This window comes from Elephas maximus, chromosome 14 (genome assembly GCF_024166365.1).
Source record: "Elephas maximus indicus isolate mEleMax1 chromosome 14, mEleMax1 primary haplotype, whole genome shotgun sequence".
Taxonomy (NCBI): domain Eukaryota; kingdom Metazoa; phylum Chordata; class Mammalia; order Proboscidea; family Elephantidae; genus Elephas; species Elephas maximus.
The window spans coordinates 25,775,526-25,794,364 of record NC_064832.1 but is presented as its reverse complement, the minus strand read 5'-3'; the positions used below and the strand labels follow the sequence as shown (position 1 = coordinate 25,794,364).

The 18,839-nt window shown below is 44.1% G+C and overlaps 1 protein-coding gene across 3 annotated transcripts in view; it reads left to right on the top strand.

Annotated features, from left to right (window-relative positions):
- Window positions 1-18,021, top strand: part of WDFY2 (WD repeat and FYVE domain containing 2) — a 270,983-nt gene extending 252,962 nt beyond the window's left edge. Inside the window, exons 8-13 of one of the 3 annotated variants that reach the window (XR_007513165.1) lie at window positions 3,291-3,396; window positions 6,388-6,489; window positions 8,203-8,333; window positions 10,323-10,431; window positions 11,680-11,929; window positions 17,569-18,021. Coding sequence is in view for 1 of the 3 variants with exons in the window: in XM_049853335.1 (XP_049709292.1) it covers window positions 3,291-3,396; window positions 6,388-6,489; window positions 8,203-8,333; window positions 10,323-10,431; window positions 11,680-11,709 (478 nt within the window). In the remaining 2 variants the exon portion in view is untranslated. Of the gene's footprint in view, window positions 1-3,290; window positions 3,397-6,387; window positions 6,490-8,202; window positions 8,334-10,322; window positions 10,432-11,679 lie in introns of all 3 variants that reach the window. The other 2 variants (XM_049853335.1, XR_007513166.1) reach the window with 2 other exon arrangements.
- The last annotated feature ends 818 nt before the right edge of the window (window positions 18,022-18,839 follow it).

Sequence of the window (18,839 nt, the reverse complement as noted above, 5' to 3'; positions counted from 1 at the left end):
TCTTTGCTTTTTAATACTTTAAAGAGAGGTCTTTTGCAGCAGATTTGCCCAGTGCAGTAAATGTCATTTGATTTCTTGCCTGCTGCTTCTATGGATGTTGATTGTAGATCCAAGTAAAATGAAATCCTTGACAACTTCAGTCTTTTCTCCATTTATCATGATGTCACTTATGGGTCCAGTTGTGAGGATTTTTGTTTTCTTTATGTTGAGGTGCAATCCATAGTGAAGGCTGTAGTCTTTGATTTTCATGACTAAGTGCTTCAGGTCCTCTTCACTTTAGCAGGCAAGGTTGTGTCATCTGCATAACACAGGTTCTTAATGAGTCTTCCTCCAATCCTGATGCCCCATTCTTCTACATATAGTACAGCTTCTTGGATTATTTGCTCAGCATTCACATTGAATAAGTATGGTGAAAGGATACAACCCTGACACACACCTTTCCTGACTTTAAACCACACAGTATCTCCTTGTTCTTTTCAAACGACTGCCTCTTGGTCTATGGACAGGTTCCTTACGAACACAATTAAGTGTTCTGGAATTCCCATCTCTTTCAAATGGCAAGAGTGAACACTTTGATTGACATGACCCAAAATTAATAGCCTCTCTGTAGCATATAAAAATAAGCGAGCATATGTAAACTTAATATTATTCTGTGTAATCCAAGTTTTAGTATTCTTAGAAATGTAAGACATCAAATGATTATCCATCAGTTAGCTCAACTTAGTCCGTTTTAAGTTAGCTAAAGATCTTAGAAATTCTCTTTAATACCCTACAAAACATAATTACTGATTATAAAGTTTGCTAGAATAATTGTTCAATTTAATTGAACACAAATTTATTGTATTTTATAATCTTAAACACTATGCAGGAATAATATTAGCTTGGGGGAAGTGGTGGCTCCGTGGTAGAATTCTTGGATTCTAGGCTTAAATTCCCATCTGCCAATGGAGGCTTCAGTGTTGCCATGATGCTGAACAGGTTTCAGCAGAGCTTCCAGACTATGATAAATTAGGAAGAAAGGCCTGGTGATCCACTTTAGAAAATCAGCCAGCAAAGATCCTATGAATCCCAACAGTCTGATTCTGCAGAGGGTCGTCATGAGTCAGAGGCTGATCTGACAGCAGCTAACAACACAACAACATCAGCTTATTTGACCAGTAAGCTGTATAAGTTTAGGGAAATAAACCCAAGTAAAATAAAAGGTACATTTATATTAACGCTGATGAACTGAGGATATAACTTTTTTAAAACCTATTATACTAGCCTCATTTGCCAAAGACTTACCTTAATTTTTTAATTTAGATTCTTAAAGTGTAATTGAGTTAGCTTTTCTGTAAGAAGAATTTTAAGTCTAGCACATTTAAAGCATGAGAGGTTCAATTTCCTTATTTTCTGTGAGTTTTAGGAATATTCACTTCAGGTAAGCACTTGTTTATTTTTATTATCAGTCAATCAGAAGAAGTTAATTTAAGAACTGCTATAATCTAATTTATTGATACTGGTAGCACAGTGATTAAGAGCTGGCTGCTAACCAAAAGGTCAGCAGTTCAAATCCACCAGCTGTTCCTTGGAAAACCTATGAAACAGTTCTACTCTGTCCTGTAGGGTCGCTATGAGTCAGAATCTACTCCACGGCAACGGGTAGATCGTACTTTAGATAAAGGTTTACAAAACAAACTAGTTTCTCATTAAACAGTCAGTACACACATTGTTCTGTGACATTGGTTAACAACCCCGCAACATGTCAATACTCTTCCTTTTCAACCCTGGGTTCTGTTTTACCAGCCTTCCTGTCCCCTCCTGCCTCCTAGTTCCTGCCCCAGGGCTGGTGTGCCCCTTTAGTCTCATTTTGTTTTATGGGCCTGTTCAATCTTTGGCTGAAGGGTGAACCTCAGGAGTGACTTCATTACTGAGCTGAAAGGGTGGCCGGGGGCCATACTCTCAGGGCTTCTCCAGTCTCTGTCAGGCCAGCAACTCTGTTCTTTCTTCCTGAGTTAGAAGTTTATTCTACATTTTTCTCCAGCTCTGTCCAGGACCCTCTATTGTGATCCCTGTCAGAGCAGTCAGTGGTGGTAGTCGGGCACCATCTAATTGTGCTGGACTCAGTCTGGTGGAGGCCATGGTAGATATGGTTCATTAGTCCTTTGGACTAATCTTTCCCTTGTGTCTTCTTGTGTTTTCTTCATTCTTCCCTGGCAATGGGTTTTTTTGACAGGAAATAGGAAAACATTTCATACACAACTAGATGTACAGGCCTTTCTGAATTACACAGGAACACGCAATCACTAGTCCACTTAGCAAAGAACTGCTCTTCTCAGAAGGTACTAAATTCTTAATTGATTTTGGGCTCAAAACAGGCAAATATACAAACACAGAAGACCAAGAAACCACATTCTGTGTTCCCTCTCACCCAGCAGAGAGTAGATATCTATAATCACATATTAAAAACCACCAAATTGTCAGCCCATGGAACCAAATTTCCTATCACTGCTGCCACCAAGGGAATAACTTGTAAGCCGGGAATGAACTAGAAGAAAACATAAAGCACAAAATCGGTACAGAGAATAAAAACTAAAGAATGTCTCTTGCTGCTTTGGATTTGCTCTGGGAACCAAGAGGAGACACACCTGGCCTAACCGCTTCGTGAATGCAGTTTACCTGGCTCTGTTTGGTAGGTCCATGGGTGTCTTGAAGGATGACCTCCAAAACTCTCCAAGAGTAAGAAAGAAAGAAAAAAAAAAGATGAAATCATGGCTCTTGAACAAATGTAAAATGAACCTGTGTCAAAGATTTTAAGTAAGTAAGTAATGAAGGAACCAGTAAGATGGTCCACCCAGTGCAACCTTCAGCTTTGTTAGTAACTGACAAAGACTGCCTTTTGCTGGCACCTTGGTATCTTAAAGAAGCGTTTTGACTTGTCTGAAATCTTGGGTACCCGCCTGACTGTTAACCAACTAGCCAGTTGCTATGTAGTCGATTTTGACTCATAGCAACCCTGTGTGTATAGAGTAGCTTGTAGGGTTTTCATAACTGTGACTTTTGGGAACAGGTTGCCAGGCCTTTCTCCCAAGGCACCTTGCATTTCAACCTTTTGGTTAGTTGCCCAGTGTTTAACCATTTGCGCCACCCAGGGACTCCACTTTACCTTAAGCATATTGAAAATTAAGTCAGATCTCTACGGTCTGCATTTGGGATCTGGGAATGTGTGTTGGTTGACTTTGCTAGGGTTTCTGCCATCAGGCTTTTCATTTGCCGTCCTGAAGTGTCATTCCCCTTGGTTTCTTGCACAGTGACAAAGTCCAGGCCCTCTCCTATGCGCAGCACACGAGGCAGCTCATCTCATGTGGCGGTGATGGTGGGATCGTCGTCTGGAACATGGACGTCAAGAGGCAGGAGGTAGGTGCCACGGAGGCTGGGGATCCTCTCCTTCCACAGCAGCAGGGCTGGGCTCTATATCCAGGCAGCCATGGCTCAGCCTCCCTCTTGCCTTCTTCTTTCTTTTTTGATTAAACCATGACATGGTATGTCAGAATAAAATATGGTATAAATAGAGTTTCCTTTTTTTTTTTTTTAACCTCTCACAAATTGGCATGTGACACTAATGTAATGGAGATTTCATAAGAAACTCGACGGAAACTAAGCTGTTTAGACTTTAAATAAGTTACAGCATTTGCTGCAAAAGTCCAGGTAAGAAAAAAGAACCATCTGTTTTCAGGCAGTTAGCCCTTCAGTATCAAGTGTCCTGTGAAAACAGGAAACTCATATGCTTTATTTTATTGAGGGAATTGGTGGCCAGGGTGTGAGAAATGTTATTTAATGAAGTAAGAATCCTTGGTTTGGTATTAATAGAAATGTTAGAAATAATTATTTTAAATAATTTAAATTTTATCGTAGCATTCTTTTTTTTATGAAGTTTGCTTTTTAATCTTTGAGCATCCTAACAACTGATATGTTTACTGAATGTCTCTTTTGACCGGCACGTCGAAGTTAACCATTTTCCCATTTCCCTTGAGTTGTTGTGGGTAGGCTTTCCCTTTGACAGTGTATATTCCTCTAATTTATTTCTTTGCAGGAAGCAAGAACTAGATAGAAAAGCAATACTTAAAATTAGACAAATGCAATTTCCCAGCTTCTTTCCATGCCCCCACCCCCATCTCATTTCTCGAGACAAGTTGCTATTACCCACAATGTAATGTCTTTCAAATGTCAGTAATTAAATGCTTAAAAAGATTAAAGCTTTATTTGCTCAAACCATAAATCCACTGGAGTTCTATTAGTAACTAATTAAAGTAACCATTACTGTTAGGAAGTGGGGAATTGTAGAATATTGTTTTTGAAAAGTACCCCTTGGCAGGGACATAGTTATAATGTGTTTAGCCATGCCAGCCAGGCTCTCAGTGCTGACCAGTGGCTGTCCTGGCTGGGTCCTGCATGGTAGCCTGCTTTGGGTTAGAGGTAATCACACCTGTTATATCCTGGCTTCTTTCCGGGCCCAAGTGACCAGCTAGGGGAGGGGAGATGGCTGGATTCTTTTCCCTTGATGCGAAGACAGACCCCAAAGAAGGACACTTGTGTGGTCTCCAGAAAAGAAACTAGGTGGTGGTTGGGCAGCCCCTCCAGCCATCTTGCTTAAATTCCACCTCTTGACAGGCAGGTATATGGGCACAAAGTGCTTGTTGACTGATTTAAAATTTTCTTGTTGAGTGACTCAGAGCTTTAAATACAGCAGGAAAGGTTCTGTCCATTTTTCACAAGTGCCTTTTATTTTTATAAACATAAATCTGAGAGGTTTTTTTTGTAAATGAGGATCTGTGGGACTACTTCATAGTTATGGCAAATACTGTGCAGTGCTCTCTGTAGAAGGTCTGAGGTGCGTATGAAGCAGTCTCTTTCCTGAAGCGCTGACAGACTTTCTGAAAGAAAAGATATGTGGGAGAAAACTTCAGAATATGAATACCAACCAACCGGTTGCCATTGAGTTGATTCTCATAGTGACCCTGAAGGACAGAGTAGAGCTGCTCCATGGGGTTTCTAAGGAGCACCTGGCCGGTTCGAACTGCGGACCTTTTGGTTAGCAGCCGTAGCTCTTAACCACTGCGCCACCAGAGTTTCTGAGACCAGGGCCCTTAAAAAGTTACCTTTTTCGTTTTCTTCTTGATAAAATGTATAGTTTTAGCGTCAGTCCTCCTGAATGTAGGAGAATAGGTTAAATCAGTGTTTCCCAGAGTCTTATCCATAGCACGTGATCCTCAGAAAGGGACTAGTATTGCAGGCTCTTCAGAGCCTTCGGTGCAACCCTCCAAAGGAGCCTGTTGTTTACAGCATTTCTCAGACTTGTTTGATCACAGACCTCTCCCACAGTAGGTGTCCTGTGAGCCTACTGTTCCCTGAAATTAACTTTTGGGCCCTCCCACCAAATAAGGAATTTTATACAGTTAAATATGTGTGGAAGTGCATACCGAATCCCTGTGTATAATCTATAAAGATTTGCCAAAGAATAGCTTAAAATTAACAAAGTTTTTAAACCTGTTTGGCATGCTCTAGAATACTCATGATTGGGCTGGGAAATAGAGAACAAAGCAAAAATATGTGACCCATGAGGCAAGGAGCAGAGCTTCAAACCGTGACGGGTCCTGCTAGGCATGGACAGTGGGCAGTAGCTGCCCAGAGTAGCCCCTGTATCATGTCATATCGCACCAGCATGATGGCTGTGTGCAGGCAGCATGTGCTTTGTATGTATTGTCATCGTTGCTGTTGTTAGGTGCTGCTGAGTCTCTTTCAGCTCATAGTGACCCCATGGGACAGAGTAAAACTGCTTTCTAGGCTATAATCTCTGCGGGAGCAGATCCCCAGGTCTTTCTCCTGTTGCACCACCTGCTATGCAGTTATATGTAACTGTACGTAATCAAAGCAGATGATAAAGACCTAGATCTTCAACATGGTTGTAAGACCCTGCATGACGTGGCCCCTGCCTTGCCCTCCAGCCTTTCTCTCCTCTCTGCTCCAGCCATCCTGAGCTGCTCGCAGCTCTCTTGGCCTGGCCCTACCCCACCATCCTTCAGACCTCCTCAGCCTTACCACTTGTCAGGGGTCCAAGGCACCTGCTTCTCCACTCTTAAAGCATTCTGTACTTCTCAGTCTTCTCACACTTCCTTGTACTTACATAATTACTATTCATGAAATTTTCGTGTTTGGTCTTCCCTAATAAATTGTTTATTTACCAGTGTGTCCCCAGAGCCTGGTACATAGTGGATATTCCGTAAATATTTCTTGAATGGTTGACTAATAAATCACACTTCTATATTTTTATAAATACAGCAGCAGTGTAGTGGTTTCATTGTCCTCGCTGCTTCTCACTGTGACCTGCTGTATGCTTTATTTGACCAGACCCCCGAGTGGCTGGACAGTGACTCTTGCCAGAAATGTGATCAGCCTTTCTTCTGGAACTTCAAGCAGATGTGGGACAGTAAGAAGATTGGCCTCAGACAGGTTGGTGACATGAAGTCAGCATCAAAGTGCATGTAATAATGTGGAAATAACTTGCCCTTACGGTCTTAGGAGAAGCAGCTTCCCTGGGCAGAGGCTGTGGTGGGGTAAATCCACCCCTTTGTCTTCTGTAGCTGATTCTTAATGGATTCAGTTTGGGAAACCATAGTGACTTGTTTCCAATAAGGATGAAGGGATGTGATTTTAGAATTCTAGTGGCATCTACTAAAATACACCTTGAAATTTGACCAGTCATGCTTAGCTCATATTAGTAACAAACCAAGAAATTATATAAGGGATATTTATTTTTCCTTAATTATTTCACTTTGCCTCCTCCAATCTTAGTTTTCGTTATTTAGATTTACTTGTAATACAGCATTTTCAATCAGATTCCATAGCTTGATTTGGTTTTCCCCAAGAAATCCAAATGTTAGGTCACCTAGGTTGAGCATGCCCCAAGTGTAGACAATAGATTGAATTCAGTTTCATGCGGCAGCTTAGCCTTTGGAGACAACAGCGCCTCAGCACACCAGCTTCAAGATAGCCTGACAGCCGGATGGTTCTTCTGTAGTCCCTAGAGGTGACAGTTGGGTGGTTCCTCTGTAGTTCATAGTGGTGATAGTAAGGTGGTTCCTCTCTAGTTCCTGGAGGTGATAGTTGGGTGGTTCCTCCTAAGTTCATGGTGGTGATAGTAAGTGGTTCCTCTATAGTTCATGGTGGTGATAGTAAGGTGATTCCTCTAGAGCAGTGACATTTGGGTGGTTCCTCTGTGGCGGTGACAGTTGGGTGGTTCCTCTGTAGCAGTGACAATAGGGTGGTTCCTCTGTAGCGGTGACAGTTGGGTGGTTCCTCTGTAGCGGTGACAATTGGGTGGTTCCTCTGTAGCGGTGACAGTTGGGTGGTTCCTCTGTAGCGGTGACAATTGGGTGGCTCCTCTGTAGCGGTGACGGTTGGGTGGTTCCTCTGTAGCAGTGACAATTGGGTGGTTCCTCTGTAGCAGTGACAGTTGGGTGGTTCCTCTATGGTTCATAACTGATAGTTGGGTGGTTCCTCTGTAGCAGTGACAGTTGGGTGGTTACCCTATGGTGGTGGCAGTTGAGTGGTTCCTCTATGGTTCATAACTGATAGTTGGGTGGTTCCTCTGTGGTTCATAACTGATAGTTGGGTGGTTCCTCTATAGTTCACATCAGTGATAATTGGGTTATTCCTCTGTAGCAGTGACAGTTGGGTGGTTCCTCTGTAGCGGTGACAGTTGGGTGGTTCCTCTGTAGTGGTGACAGTTGGGTGGTTCCTCTGTAGTGGTGGCAGTTGAGTGGTTCCTCTATGGTTCATAACTGATAGTTGGGTGGTTCCTCTGTAGCAGTGACAGTTGGGTGGTTACTCTATGGTGGTGACAGTTGAGTGGTTCCTCTATGGTTCATAACTGATAGTTGGGTGGTTCCTCTGTGGTTCACAGCAGTGATAACTGGAAAGCACTGAGAATGGGGAAAGGAGGCAGAATAGGAAGGTGACACAGTCAGATTTGTTTCCCAACAGTCCTTGTACTGAATAAACAGAGTACAAAAGAGAGCGCACCTGGAATTTTCCTTTTAATCTTCTGGGCCAGTTCTTGTTTAGCATCCTCACCTAAATGCGGTTGACCACGACTGAGTCTACCCAGAGAGGGGGTGAGGCACAAGAGCCATAGTGAATATCTATCTTCTCTTCCTCCTCCAGCACCATTGCCGCAAGTGCGGGAAGGCAGTTTGTGGCAAGTGCAGTTCCAAGCGCTCCTCCATCCCCCTGATGGGCTTCGAGTTTGAAGTGAGGGTCTGTGACAGCTGCCACGAGGCCATCACAGATGAAGAGTAAGTGGCAGTGGTCCGCACAACTCTCCAGGCTAAGGAGAGCTCTGACCTAAGAGCTGCATCCCGCGCCGCAGCCGTAACTAATATCGGCTCTATTGGCTTAGGGCTTGCTGCTTTAAAATATGGACCATGCAGTAGTAAAACCCCCCTTTCCCAGCAAGGGATTTGTGCTATCTTGTGAGATAAATAGGAAAAGGGAATATGCTCAAAGTGTTCATTTCTGGGTGCTCCTCAATTCCAGAGGTAAAAGCACAGGCTGTGTGCATTTAAAATAGATCCTCCTAAAATATTAAAAATAAAATTGATGCTCTTGGACCAAACTTCTTTGTCTGCCCATTTACTTGAGAATTGCCAAAGAAGGCAGGGGCCCACGCTTCACTTTCTAGCCCAACCTGGTGTCTTCACAGGAGTTGAATCAGCCAGCAGGCTCCAGGTTTCATTTCCCAGGAAGAGCTGAGCTATTTTACCGTTGCCCAGCTGCTCAGATGGGCTACATGTGGCCCTAGGTTATTGCACTTCAGTGTGTGTGAGAGAGCGGGGCAAATCTATGTGGTCTCTCTAATATTGGCTTATTGAAAACTGCCCCCACATGGAAGTGGAATGTTCTAGAACAAGTTTCTCTTTTAATGAATTACAGGAGGGTTTTAGAGGAAACTTCTCTTCTTCCTAATCTTCCCACTCCCACCCAACCCCAGCCCTTTGTATATAAGAAAACATCTTAAGTACTAGATGGCTGTCTTAAAAGCTGCATGTAAATAGAAACATTGAAAATGCAGCAGAGAAGCTCGGCAATTAGAGGAAATTCTTAGCAAATTAATAAAACAAAGAATTCTCTCATAGTACAAAAAAAAAAAACCAAACCCACTGCACTGTGTACTGTGTCTCATAGTACAGATAGCCCTAATTTACATTTTTCATTCTTATTTACTCATATCAAATATAAATTGAGATCCTCTTACAAGAAGTAAGCATTTATGTTCATTTGATTATTTTCCACTCATTATACTCGACAGCACTGGGTTATACAAGATAAAATTAATAAGAACGTTCTTCTCTCATTGAGTTGGAAACCTGGAAAAAAATGTTAGATACTGTAGTTTAAGTCTTCCTTTTATAGGTAAAGACAGACCCAGAGAGTCTAGGCGAATTGCAAAATAAGCCTAAATCTTTAATTCTAAAAATTTGCAAGTGACCATATTTAGTATACTGGAGATCTGTCCTACAGATTTTAGCTCTAGAAAAAAGAAGAATAGCTGTCTTCAGAGAGCCCACTGCAGACGAATAGGAACCCCAAAACATGACTAGAAAACAGCTGTCCTTTTTCTAATCCCTGCCCACCTTTCCACGCCACTGTTTCTTCTTCCTCTTCTCTGTGGAAGCATTTGCGTTGTGTCTAGAGCACCTAGGCAGCTGGTGAGCCTTAGTGCTGAAAAAGGCAGAGATTAAATAACAGTGTTGTTTATATTTTGTTTTACTTGTTAAAGCTGTAGAATACTGCAGAAAAGCTAAGTCTGCAGTTATACCAGTGAAAAGAGGAGAAAGAACGGATGGCCGTTTGGTTAGAATGACTGTTCTTTTATCATGGGCATTTTAGCAAGCATGTTTTTTTTTTAAACTATATAGGCAAAGGTAGAGTATTTTACTGGCAAGTCCTATAGGGATCAAACTTAGCAAAAGCACTGTTGTTGTTGTTGTTAAGGCACAGGTAGAGATTTTATCTCTGGACTTCACAGGTTCCAGTGGAGCAACAAACTGTCCAGAAGGACTTTTGAAAATGTCTCCCATTTTGGAGAATGTAAGAATCCTTTTACCTTTTTTTTTTTTTAATCTATAACACGTCTCCAAGGAATAAAGGTAGATCTGATGAGCTTTTCAGTTATGTGATTTTAGCCATTTGGCTAAAAATGAGAGCGTAGGGTCCCTAGATCTCCATCATTCCCACGATACCACCTTTTGTGCTCCAAACTCTCTTTTCCACCTTGCCCCCAGACGCGCGCCCACGGCAACCTTCCACGACAGTAAACATAACATCGTGCACGTGCATTTTGATGCAACCAGAGGGTGGTTACTGACTTCCGGGACTGACAAGGTTATCAAGGTAGGACACCATCTTATTTTTGGAGCTTTCCATCTTTGTCCTTACGTAAACACCCAGGAGCATCAAGAATCTCTGAGGTACTGTTCAAGAGCTCATCCTCAGCAGTGAGCATTTTTGAGAGGAGCCCACTAGATGCAGGGCCCAGGCCAGGCCCTGGGTCTCCACAAAGAATGACCAGGCTCCTGCCTGCAAGGAACAGCTAGCCTACTTGAGGCATACTCTCAAAAAAGGACCAAAATAGGTCTCATGGGCAAACTGCCAAAAGAGTAATGCAGACAAGAAGTATTTTAAGAGTTCAGTAACTGGAGAAGGCTTTGTGAAGGAGGTGGGGTTTGAGCTGAGCACTGAATGAAAGATGGGACTTGAATAAGCCAACAGCTAATAAACAAGGTCCTTTCCCAGTGAAATCAGTTACTACAAAAGCACTGCTCCTGGGCCTCTCTGAGGAGGGTGATAGACCACATGGAGAAGTGCCACAGCAGAGCCCCCCGCCCCCCACAGAAAGAGCCACCCCTGCATCACCCCCTGAGGCACACAGGTACACCCACTCAGTGCACCAGGCCCACTCCCAGCTCGCTCAGCTCTTGTTCTTGGAGGCAGCAGCGGGATGAGGTGGTTAGAATAGCTCCCTTCCTTTGGAAGTAACCAGACCTCTGTGACTTTGAGCAAGTTTAAAGTAAATTCTGGGAGCCTGAGTTGCTTTGTAAAATGAGACATCATGTCAAAGTGTTCGGAAGATTAAATGAGATCAGATTGGAAAGGACACAACACATGCCTGGAACCCATTTGGTGCCCAGTATGTGTTAGCTCCCGTCCCCGTGAAATGACTATATGCCTTCGTTGTCCATCGTCGTTGTTGTTAGCTACTGTCCAGTCAGTCCCAATAGCCCCAACTCATGGTCACCCCGTGCTCAACAGAACGAAACGCTGCCCAGTCCTATGCCATCCCCGTGAGCAGCTGCAGATCGGACTTCTGTGATCCATAGGGTTTTCACTGGCTGATTTTCAGAAGTAGATCTGTTAGCGGGATTGAAATTTCCAGCTGCCCTTGTCATGTTTTTGAGCTTCATGTTGAAATTTTTGATGGAAAAATATTTTAACATATAGATTTAGAATTCATATTAGTATAATACTTGGTTGATTTTTAATGCAAAAACTTTACTTGAAGAATTCAAACAGTTTAGTACCTTTTATCCTCAACCCAATTTATTTTTTAATTCATCACATAGCTCCCTTTTCTTTTTACAGTTGTGGGATATGACTCCAGTAGTGTCGTGATGACACTCCCGGAATCAGAAAGAATTTACTGAAGAAATGGTTGTTCTAATCCCAGTCACTGCTGAAGATGTAAAGGAAGGCAGCCGCATGAGGAGAGAGAGACCACATGAGGAGAGACTGCGCGGAATCTGGATGAGTTTGCATACGCAAACAGTGGCGAGCTGGTGAGGGAACACTTGCGAAGGGACTCTTTCAGCTTGTTCATACAGTATCAAAGAAGGTATTTTTTTTAACGAATGGTTTATACAGCCTGGCTGTGCTACCTTGTTTTGAGTATAATGAAAAATCTGGGATGTTTAATTTTTGTATTTTTCAAGACTTCATTTTACTTGTTGGTTTGTGTGTCAGAGAAATGAGGGAGGTATCTGTTCAGGGTATTTTTGGTTATTATAAAGTAGTTCTTGTGTTCTCTTCACTTCGGCATGTATCACGTGGTCAGCATCTTTTTCTTCCCGTCTCTCTGCATTTAACCATCGTCTGCCGTTTCCCAGAGTGTCTGTGTTTCACTGTTTACTCCCAGCGCCTCTGCGTTCATATCCTCTTCAGTGGAGAGATTTGCGAAGCCATTTGTGTGGATTTACCGACTGACTTGAATCACTTGGAGGATGGTCTGTTTGTAATGCCTGACTCATCCGTGTTGTTATGCAGTAGAGATGACCCTGCCTTCCCGCCTCAGTGTTCTCTGTCTTTCCCACATTGGAAATACTGTGCAAAAGCTGCTTCCTGTCATCATCCTCACAGAAGTAGATGGTTACAACTCAGAGCTTCAAGCCTCAGTGCCTGGATCATTTAGAACTAACCCAGTGGGAGCCTCGTGGACCTTTTCTACCTTAGTTTTACTTGGCACAGCCAGTCCTCACTCATAATATTTAAAACAGACAGACAAACAAACCCTACATGCTTCAAGAACCAGTATCTTAAGATGTGCTTTTCCATGTGACATCACCTCTGAGCTTGAACACGTTCACTCCTGTGAGATTGTAGGCTTGCTCTATCCTTCATTGTCTGTATTTTTTTTCCCCTTAAAAACAAGTTATTTCAACTTTTTTATCTTAATGTATTTTATCAGAACACTTTGCACACTTTCATACTAAAACTGAACATGATCTGCGACATAAAGGTACTCAGTCCTACAGCTCAGCCTGTGTCCTGTTGAGACTGTGAAAGAAGCTTCAGAACAGGAACCTGAAGGACTCTTTATTTCTAAGGAAATCCACTCAAGCTTGATAAAGTGGGATATTCCTGTTGTAGTCACTCAACTCAGGATTTTGAAGTCCTTATTTAAAAAAAGAAGCTATTTTCACCTGTGAAAATAACATTAAACAACAGTTAGCTGCACACACGGACCATGTGCCTGCCCCTCCTAAGCATGTTCGCACACTGTCTCATCCGTCCTCACCTGTCGGGAGGGGACCGCCAGGTTAAACAAAGCCGTGCAGATCAATGGGCGATGGCTTGCCCCACCCACCCAAGCACTGCCTCTGCAGCGTCTCGTCCACTTCTGACGTGACGTTTTGCGAGCAGTGTTGGAGTGAAATTGAAACCCTCCCTATTTTCCCAGAAAGCAGTTTTACCCCTTCATGATCATTAATTACCTTTCTTTCTAACCAGGGAAAGTACTACAAGCCATACGCGCATACCACCCCTAACATGGGCAAAGTGTGCTTGCTGGGGACGGGGCTCCCAAGAGGTGGCTGTGCTCCACCAGCACGGGAAGCAGGCCCAGCGTGCCTGTTCCTGTCAGCCACCTCACATGATGGCCACCGCCCAGAATCAGACCAGAATGACCATTCGACCCTAACTTTAAGGATGCACGTGCGCACACACACACGTGAGCAATTACCACATACCCCTCACTGCCCCCTCCTTCCACACCGCCCTTGCTTGCTGTCAGTCAGAGCTGTTATAATAACTACTTTGAGTCTTTTCTGCATGATTGCTCTGTGAGAGAGCATTAAAAAGGGAATTAAATTTAAAATATTCAAATATTTTATACTTTATTACTAGGACCTATAACCACTTACTAAGTTTCACGTATTAGAGTAACCGTGCATTGGAAATGAGGAATGGAAATGAATTGCTCTGTTATACCTTCTGAAACTTTGGAGCCTGGCCTGCATACAGACAGGGAAACACAGTAGCTCAGGTGCCAGCAAGCCTTCTAGATGAGCTCAGACCTCATTTGGGAAGCCGATCGCCCCACTGGAACCCACATGTACACCGTGGCCACTCTGCTCTGTGCCCTGCACTGCACTCAAGCCCACAGCCATGCAGAGGTTGAAACCACTGGTGGTCAGAGTCAGCTAGACCCCGCAGACACGTCAGGGTGTCCGTCGCCCGGCTTTTTCTTTCTCCTCATCTGCTGTAGGTGCATGAATTTGGTGAAGAGAGTTTAGCAAACCAAGTATGTGGTACTCGGAATACTGTGAATTCTTGAGTTTTACATTAAAGTAAGTGTCTCCACCGTACTCGTAACTCACAGAAATATTTGCTGGTGTTGGGTGTCTCCCAAGCGTCTTACGGACATGGAGACTTCCCTCATGAGGAGTGGAAGCTGGCCCAGCAGTTGGCGTTTCTCCTGTCTGGGTTAATTAACTATCACAGTTCTTGTTTTGCCCTCTAGGGTTTGCACTTTACATGTATTTTTTTCTCTGTCACTTAAACACAAAAGCGCTTTGGCAAGTAATGCCTAGCATGGCTATGTTGGAAAAGTGACAGAACTGTGCTTATTATACATGCTAGTTGTTGTTTTCTGTTTGGCAGAACAAAACCAATCACATGCTCTCAGTTTCTCCAAAGGAGGGATGTTAACTGGGGTCTTCAGCTTCTTGGGTAAAGTCCACAATAGCAAAAGTGATTTTAGGTTAAATACTTAGAATCTTGTCTGCTTTTATAAGAGATTAATCAACCATGATCAGTTTTTAGGGTGTATTTTTCATTTGATTATTTGAATTATTCAGAGAATCATAAAACCACAAAATTGGAAGGGATCTTCAAAGATCTAGAAGATTCCAACCACAAAACACTTGATTGACCCCAGACGGGTATAAACAAATCTGGAAGGAGAATTCTCAAGGAACAGTTGTTTTTGAACGTTAGCTGGTAATGTGCGAGTGGGAGGCATGGAGTCCTCCAGACCCAGGAGTGCCCCTCAGCCTAAGTGCCTGGGCACGTGGGCCCTGTGGCTGAGTAGGGGTCCTGGCAGTGCAGCACCAGTCGTCATCAGTGTAACCCTTCCTGCACTGTCCACCACAGGCTACTCTGGTGGCAAAGCTTAAGCGGAAGTACAGGGCCCTGAAAATGCCTTTCACCCATCTGTGTGAGGGCTGGCTTGGAGCAGCCTGGCCCGCAGCACCTGCCCTTCTTGTGGGCATCACCTGTTTGCACCCTGAACTTCACTTTGAAAAATTATAATTCATTTTTGCTTAACATTAGTTAATTTTTAAAGCCCCGATTTTGGCTTTTAAGCAAAAGGATAGCTCCAAGCTATATATCAAAATTACTATACATATTCAGTGAATGAGATTCATTTGGTTTTGTCTTTCCATAGTAGTTTAATTGTATGTAAATGACCCTGTTCACTAAGATTTATATTTTAAAGTGAAAATATTTTGCCAAAACATGCTTATTTTTGCCTCCTTTAAAATGATTTTAAGTTGAATTTTTCCTGATAAGAAAGTGAATGTCTTGCAACTTGATTGTAAAACAGAGAAATTAGGTCCGTTTTGAGCACTGAGTTATCCAGATGATGCTTGAGGGTCTACGCGTTGAACTAGCCACTGGGGTTAGAGGTCTCTGGGGCTCCTCTCCTGGCCTGGGCTGAGGCCACACAGATGAGTAAATGGACTGTCTCAGTAGATGTGGCAGATGCGGTGGTGAAGGTATGCATGGGGCCCTCCTCCAGCTGGAGGGGATCCGCAGAGGGAGGGACTTCTGAGTGGAGTTAAAAGATGAGCAGGAGTGGGGCAGGTGAGGGGGACATGAAATGACTTTCAGGCTCTGACACAGCTTCACCAACGCCCAAGATCTCGAATGGGCCTGGTGTGCTCAGGGACCTCGGGTGGCTTGGAGTTGCCAGAGAACACCAAGTGCCTTGACTGCAGTCTTGGAGCCTGGTCTCTTGTTGTCAGGAGACGCTGATGCTCTGTGAACGCAGAACAACATGGTCGGCTATGAGATGCCACTCAGAGGTTCATCATGCTCTGATTCAGTCAGGTTTCCTGCCCCAGTGCTAACATCAGTTTCTTTTTCTTTGGAAATGCCTAGAATTGTTATCTGAAATTTAGTTACCCCATGGTAACTAATTTGGAACTTTCTGGGTGCGTTGCCCTTCCCTGCAGGCTGTGAGGTGAAGCTGGAGACCGTACATGCCACAGACCTTGCCTGGAAAGGACTAATATACTGATTAGGTAATTCTACAGGTGGGCCAGGCCCAGCCGCTCACACCACTTGGTGAAAGGAAAGAGGTTGGACTGTGGCAGGAGAAGACTGTTGTGGACAACTGTGCGTACATTACACTAACTCGCAGCGTCGAGTGTGTGGTGCAGAGCAGGCGCTGCTGCCCCCACTTCCTCCTCAGCCTTAGATCATTCATGCAAGAAGGTGATAAATCCCTGTCGCAATGGCCTTCGCTGAGTGGAACCAAGTTTTTTCTCCATTCAGTTATAGAAAAAAAGGGCTTTGGGCAGCTCCTGCTGGGGAAACCTGGCTCTGCAGAGGCAGGAGCACCCCAGCTTCATGGCAGGAATGAGCAGGTTCTTCTCTTGCCATTACATCTATGTGCCTTTGGCTTTCAGTGCCCAAGTATCATAGGTCCATAATTTGATAGCAGTGGTGTTTGTGTTTAAACTTTAGCTCAGCTTTCCAATCAAGAACTACATACTACTCAGCCCTCAAGGTTTGTAGTTTACATTTTTGCTGTTAAAAGTCATTCTCCTTTCCACAGAGAAGCCTCTTTAGGTTTAATACGCAAAAGTACTGGCTAAAACTTAGATCTGTTCAAAACTGGGATGGATCCTTTGTGTTTCCCATGCCAGCAAACTTGTGAACAGATGGCCCCTTGTCAGAGGAGAGGGAAGCCTTTAGTGAGGATCAAATTAGATGATCGTTCTGAAGGATCCCTCCAGTACTGAGGTTCTGTGATTCCACTGAGTGTTGTTTATCATTGGACTAACCAAAACTATTACCCTGTGTGCCGTCCACATGGCTGACCTAGATAAACAGCACTTCACAGGCTTTGTGGTCATTTGCCATATCAATGAATTGCTTTTTGAATCTTTCCGTCTCGAGCCTAGTAAGTCTGGTTTCAGATAAAGATGGTGAAGGTGGACATAGTCATGGTACCATCTCATTAAAAACAGATACCTCAGATGTTCACCTTCATGAGTAAAGGAGTATCTGACTTTCTTGGGAGAGGAAGTGTCAGAGAATTACAGGCTGGTTTAAAAGTTTTTTTGTTTTTTAATTTACAATCTCTTTTTTTTTTCTCTCCTATTCCCTCTTTCCTTCCTTTGTTCTCTGGGAAGCATGAGAGGGTGAGCTCTAACTAATAAAAAGGGGAAACAGTTTGAAAAAAGTATTTTACATCTATACACATTTTTACTTAAATGGATGGCAGTCTTATGTCGGCAGCATATGCCAACATGAAGTATGGACCAAACACGTGTGTCACTGTTAACCGTTGTACTCATACATTTGTGTTCTGCCGTTTGCCTTGCTTTTTAAATGACTTGTTTTTCAGTGTACTATCGTTTTGCAAGAGAAAATCTATGAAAAGTACAAAAACTGTTAGTAACTGGTCAGCAGGGAAGGTGCTAGCCCAAACTTCAGTGCCTGCCTAACCACTTTGTCCATAACCAGGGGCGTGGACTCGGCCACTCGGCTTGCTTGGCCCCACCTCACACCGGCTGAATGTTTTTCCCTTTCTTCTCTTGAAATGAGGAAGCTCTCCAAGGGGCTGGCCTGAGGATGTCACAAGCCTGAAGGTGGAACAGATTTCTCAAATGTGGCTCTAGCTGAACTCCTGGCATTTGACATGCTCTCTGCCACCAGATCCCACCCAACCAGACCACCCAGTCTTGACATTGACGTCCAGAATGTGCTCCGGTGGCGATGAGCAGGAGTTTTCTCCTGTGTCACAGTGTCTGTATCCACTTCTGCATTCACATGCTGCTGAACGTTGTGAGTGTCTGCTGCGCTCACATCCCGCTGTGCTTCTCTCCAACCAAAATGTACCTGTCACCACGGCCAGTGTAAAAGACTCTCAACGCTCAGCTGCCTCCGTGGTTTCAAATAAATCTCTGTGGAAACCTTCCTGCGGTTGTGGTCCCATCCATTGTTGTTGCTGAGCCTCGTGCACTCCGGCCACCCTGCTCTGGGGCTCACTCTGTGGGTGCTGTCCAGTCTGGAGGTGTGGGTGAGTTTCCAGCTGTCTAGACCTCAAAGAAAGATGCAGTCTGGAGACCAAAGTGAGCTGCTGCTCACCACAGACTCTGAGCACAGCAAGTGGGCTGCGACCATCTTAAAAAAAAAAAAACCAAACCTGCTGCCATTGGGTTGATGCCGACTCATGGCAATCCCATGTGTATCAGAGTAGAACTGCTCCATAGGGTTTTCAGTGCTGTAATCTTAGAGAATTAGATCACCAGGCCTTTCCCCCATGGTGCCACTGGGTGGACTTAACCTCCAACCTTCTGCTTAGTAGCCAAGCACAAGCTATATGTGCCACTCAGGAACCTGTGGCCTTCTAGTCCCCTTCTAGTCCCCTTTATGTTCTTTGGGTCTGCCCTAACTGTGGTTGATGTACTTTCCAAATAAGAACAAAGAGGACTTCGGGCACATACAGCCAGGTAAAGCCTCTCCTGCGGCCCACAAGTGACCTGCACAATCTGCAGCAGCCAGTGAGGGGAGTAGCTGGGTGTCCTTCCCACCAGCCCTCGTCCCGGGGTTGACCCCCCTCAGCCTGCCTCTGCGGGCTGCAGCCTCACCTGCGTCCCCCATTCAGGAGCTCTCACTTTATCCCTGTGGAAAGAGGGCAGATACAGTCATAGGGCACAGGCCTGTATGTGTGAGCACCAGGGAGAGCATCACCACCCCAATGGACACTAACCTCTTGGGCAGGCACACCCGAA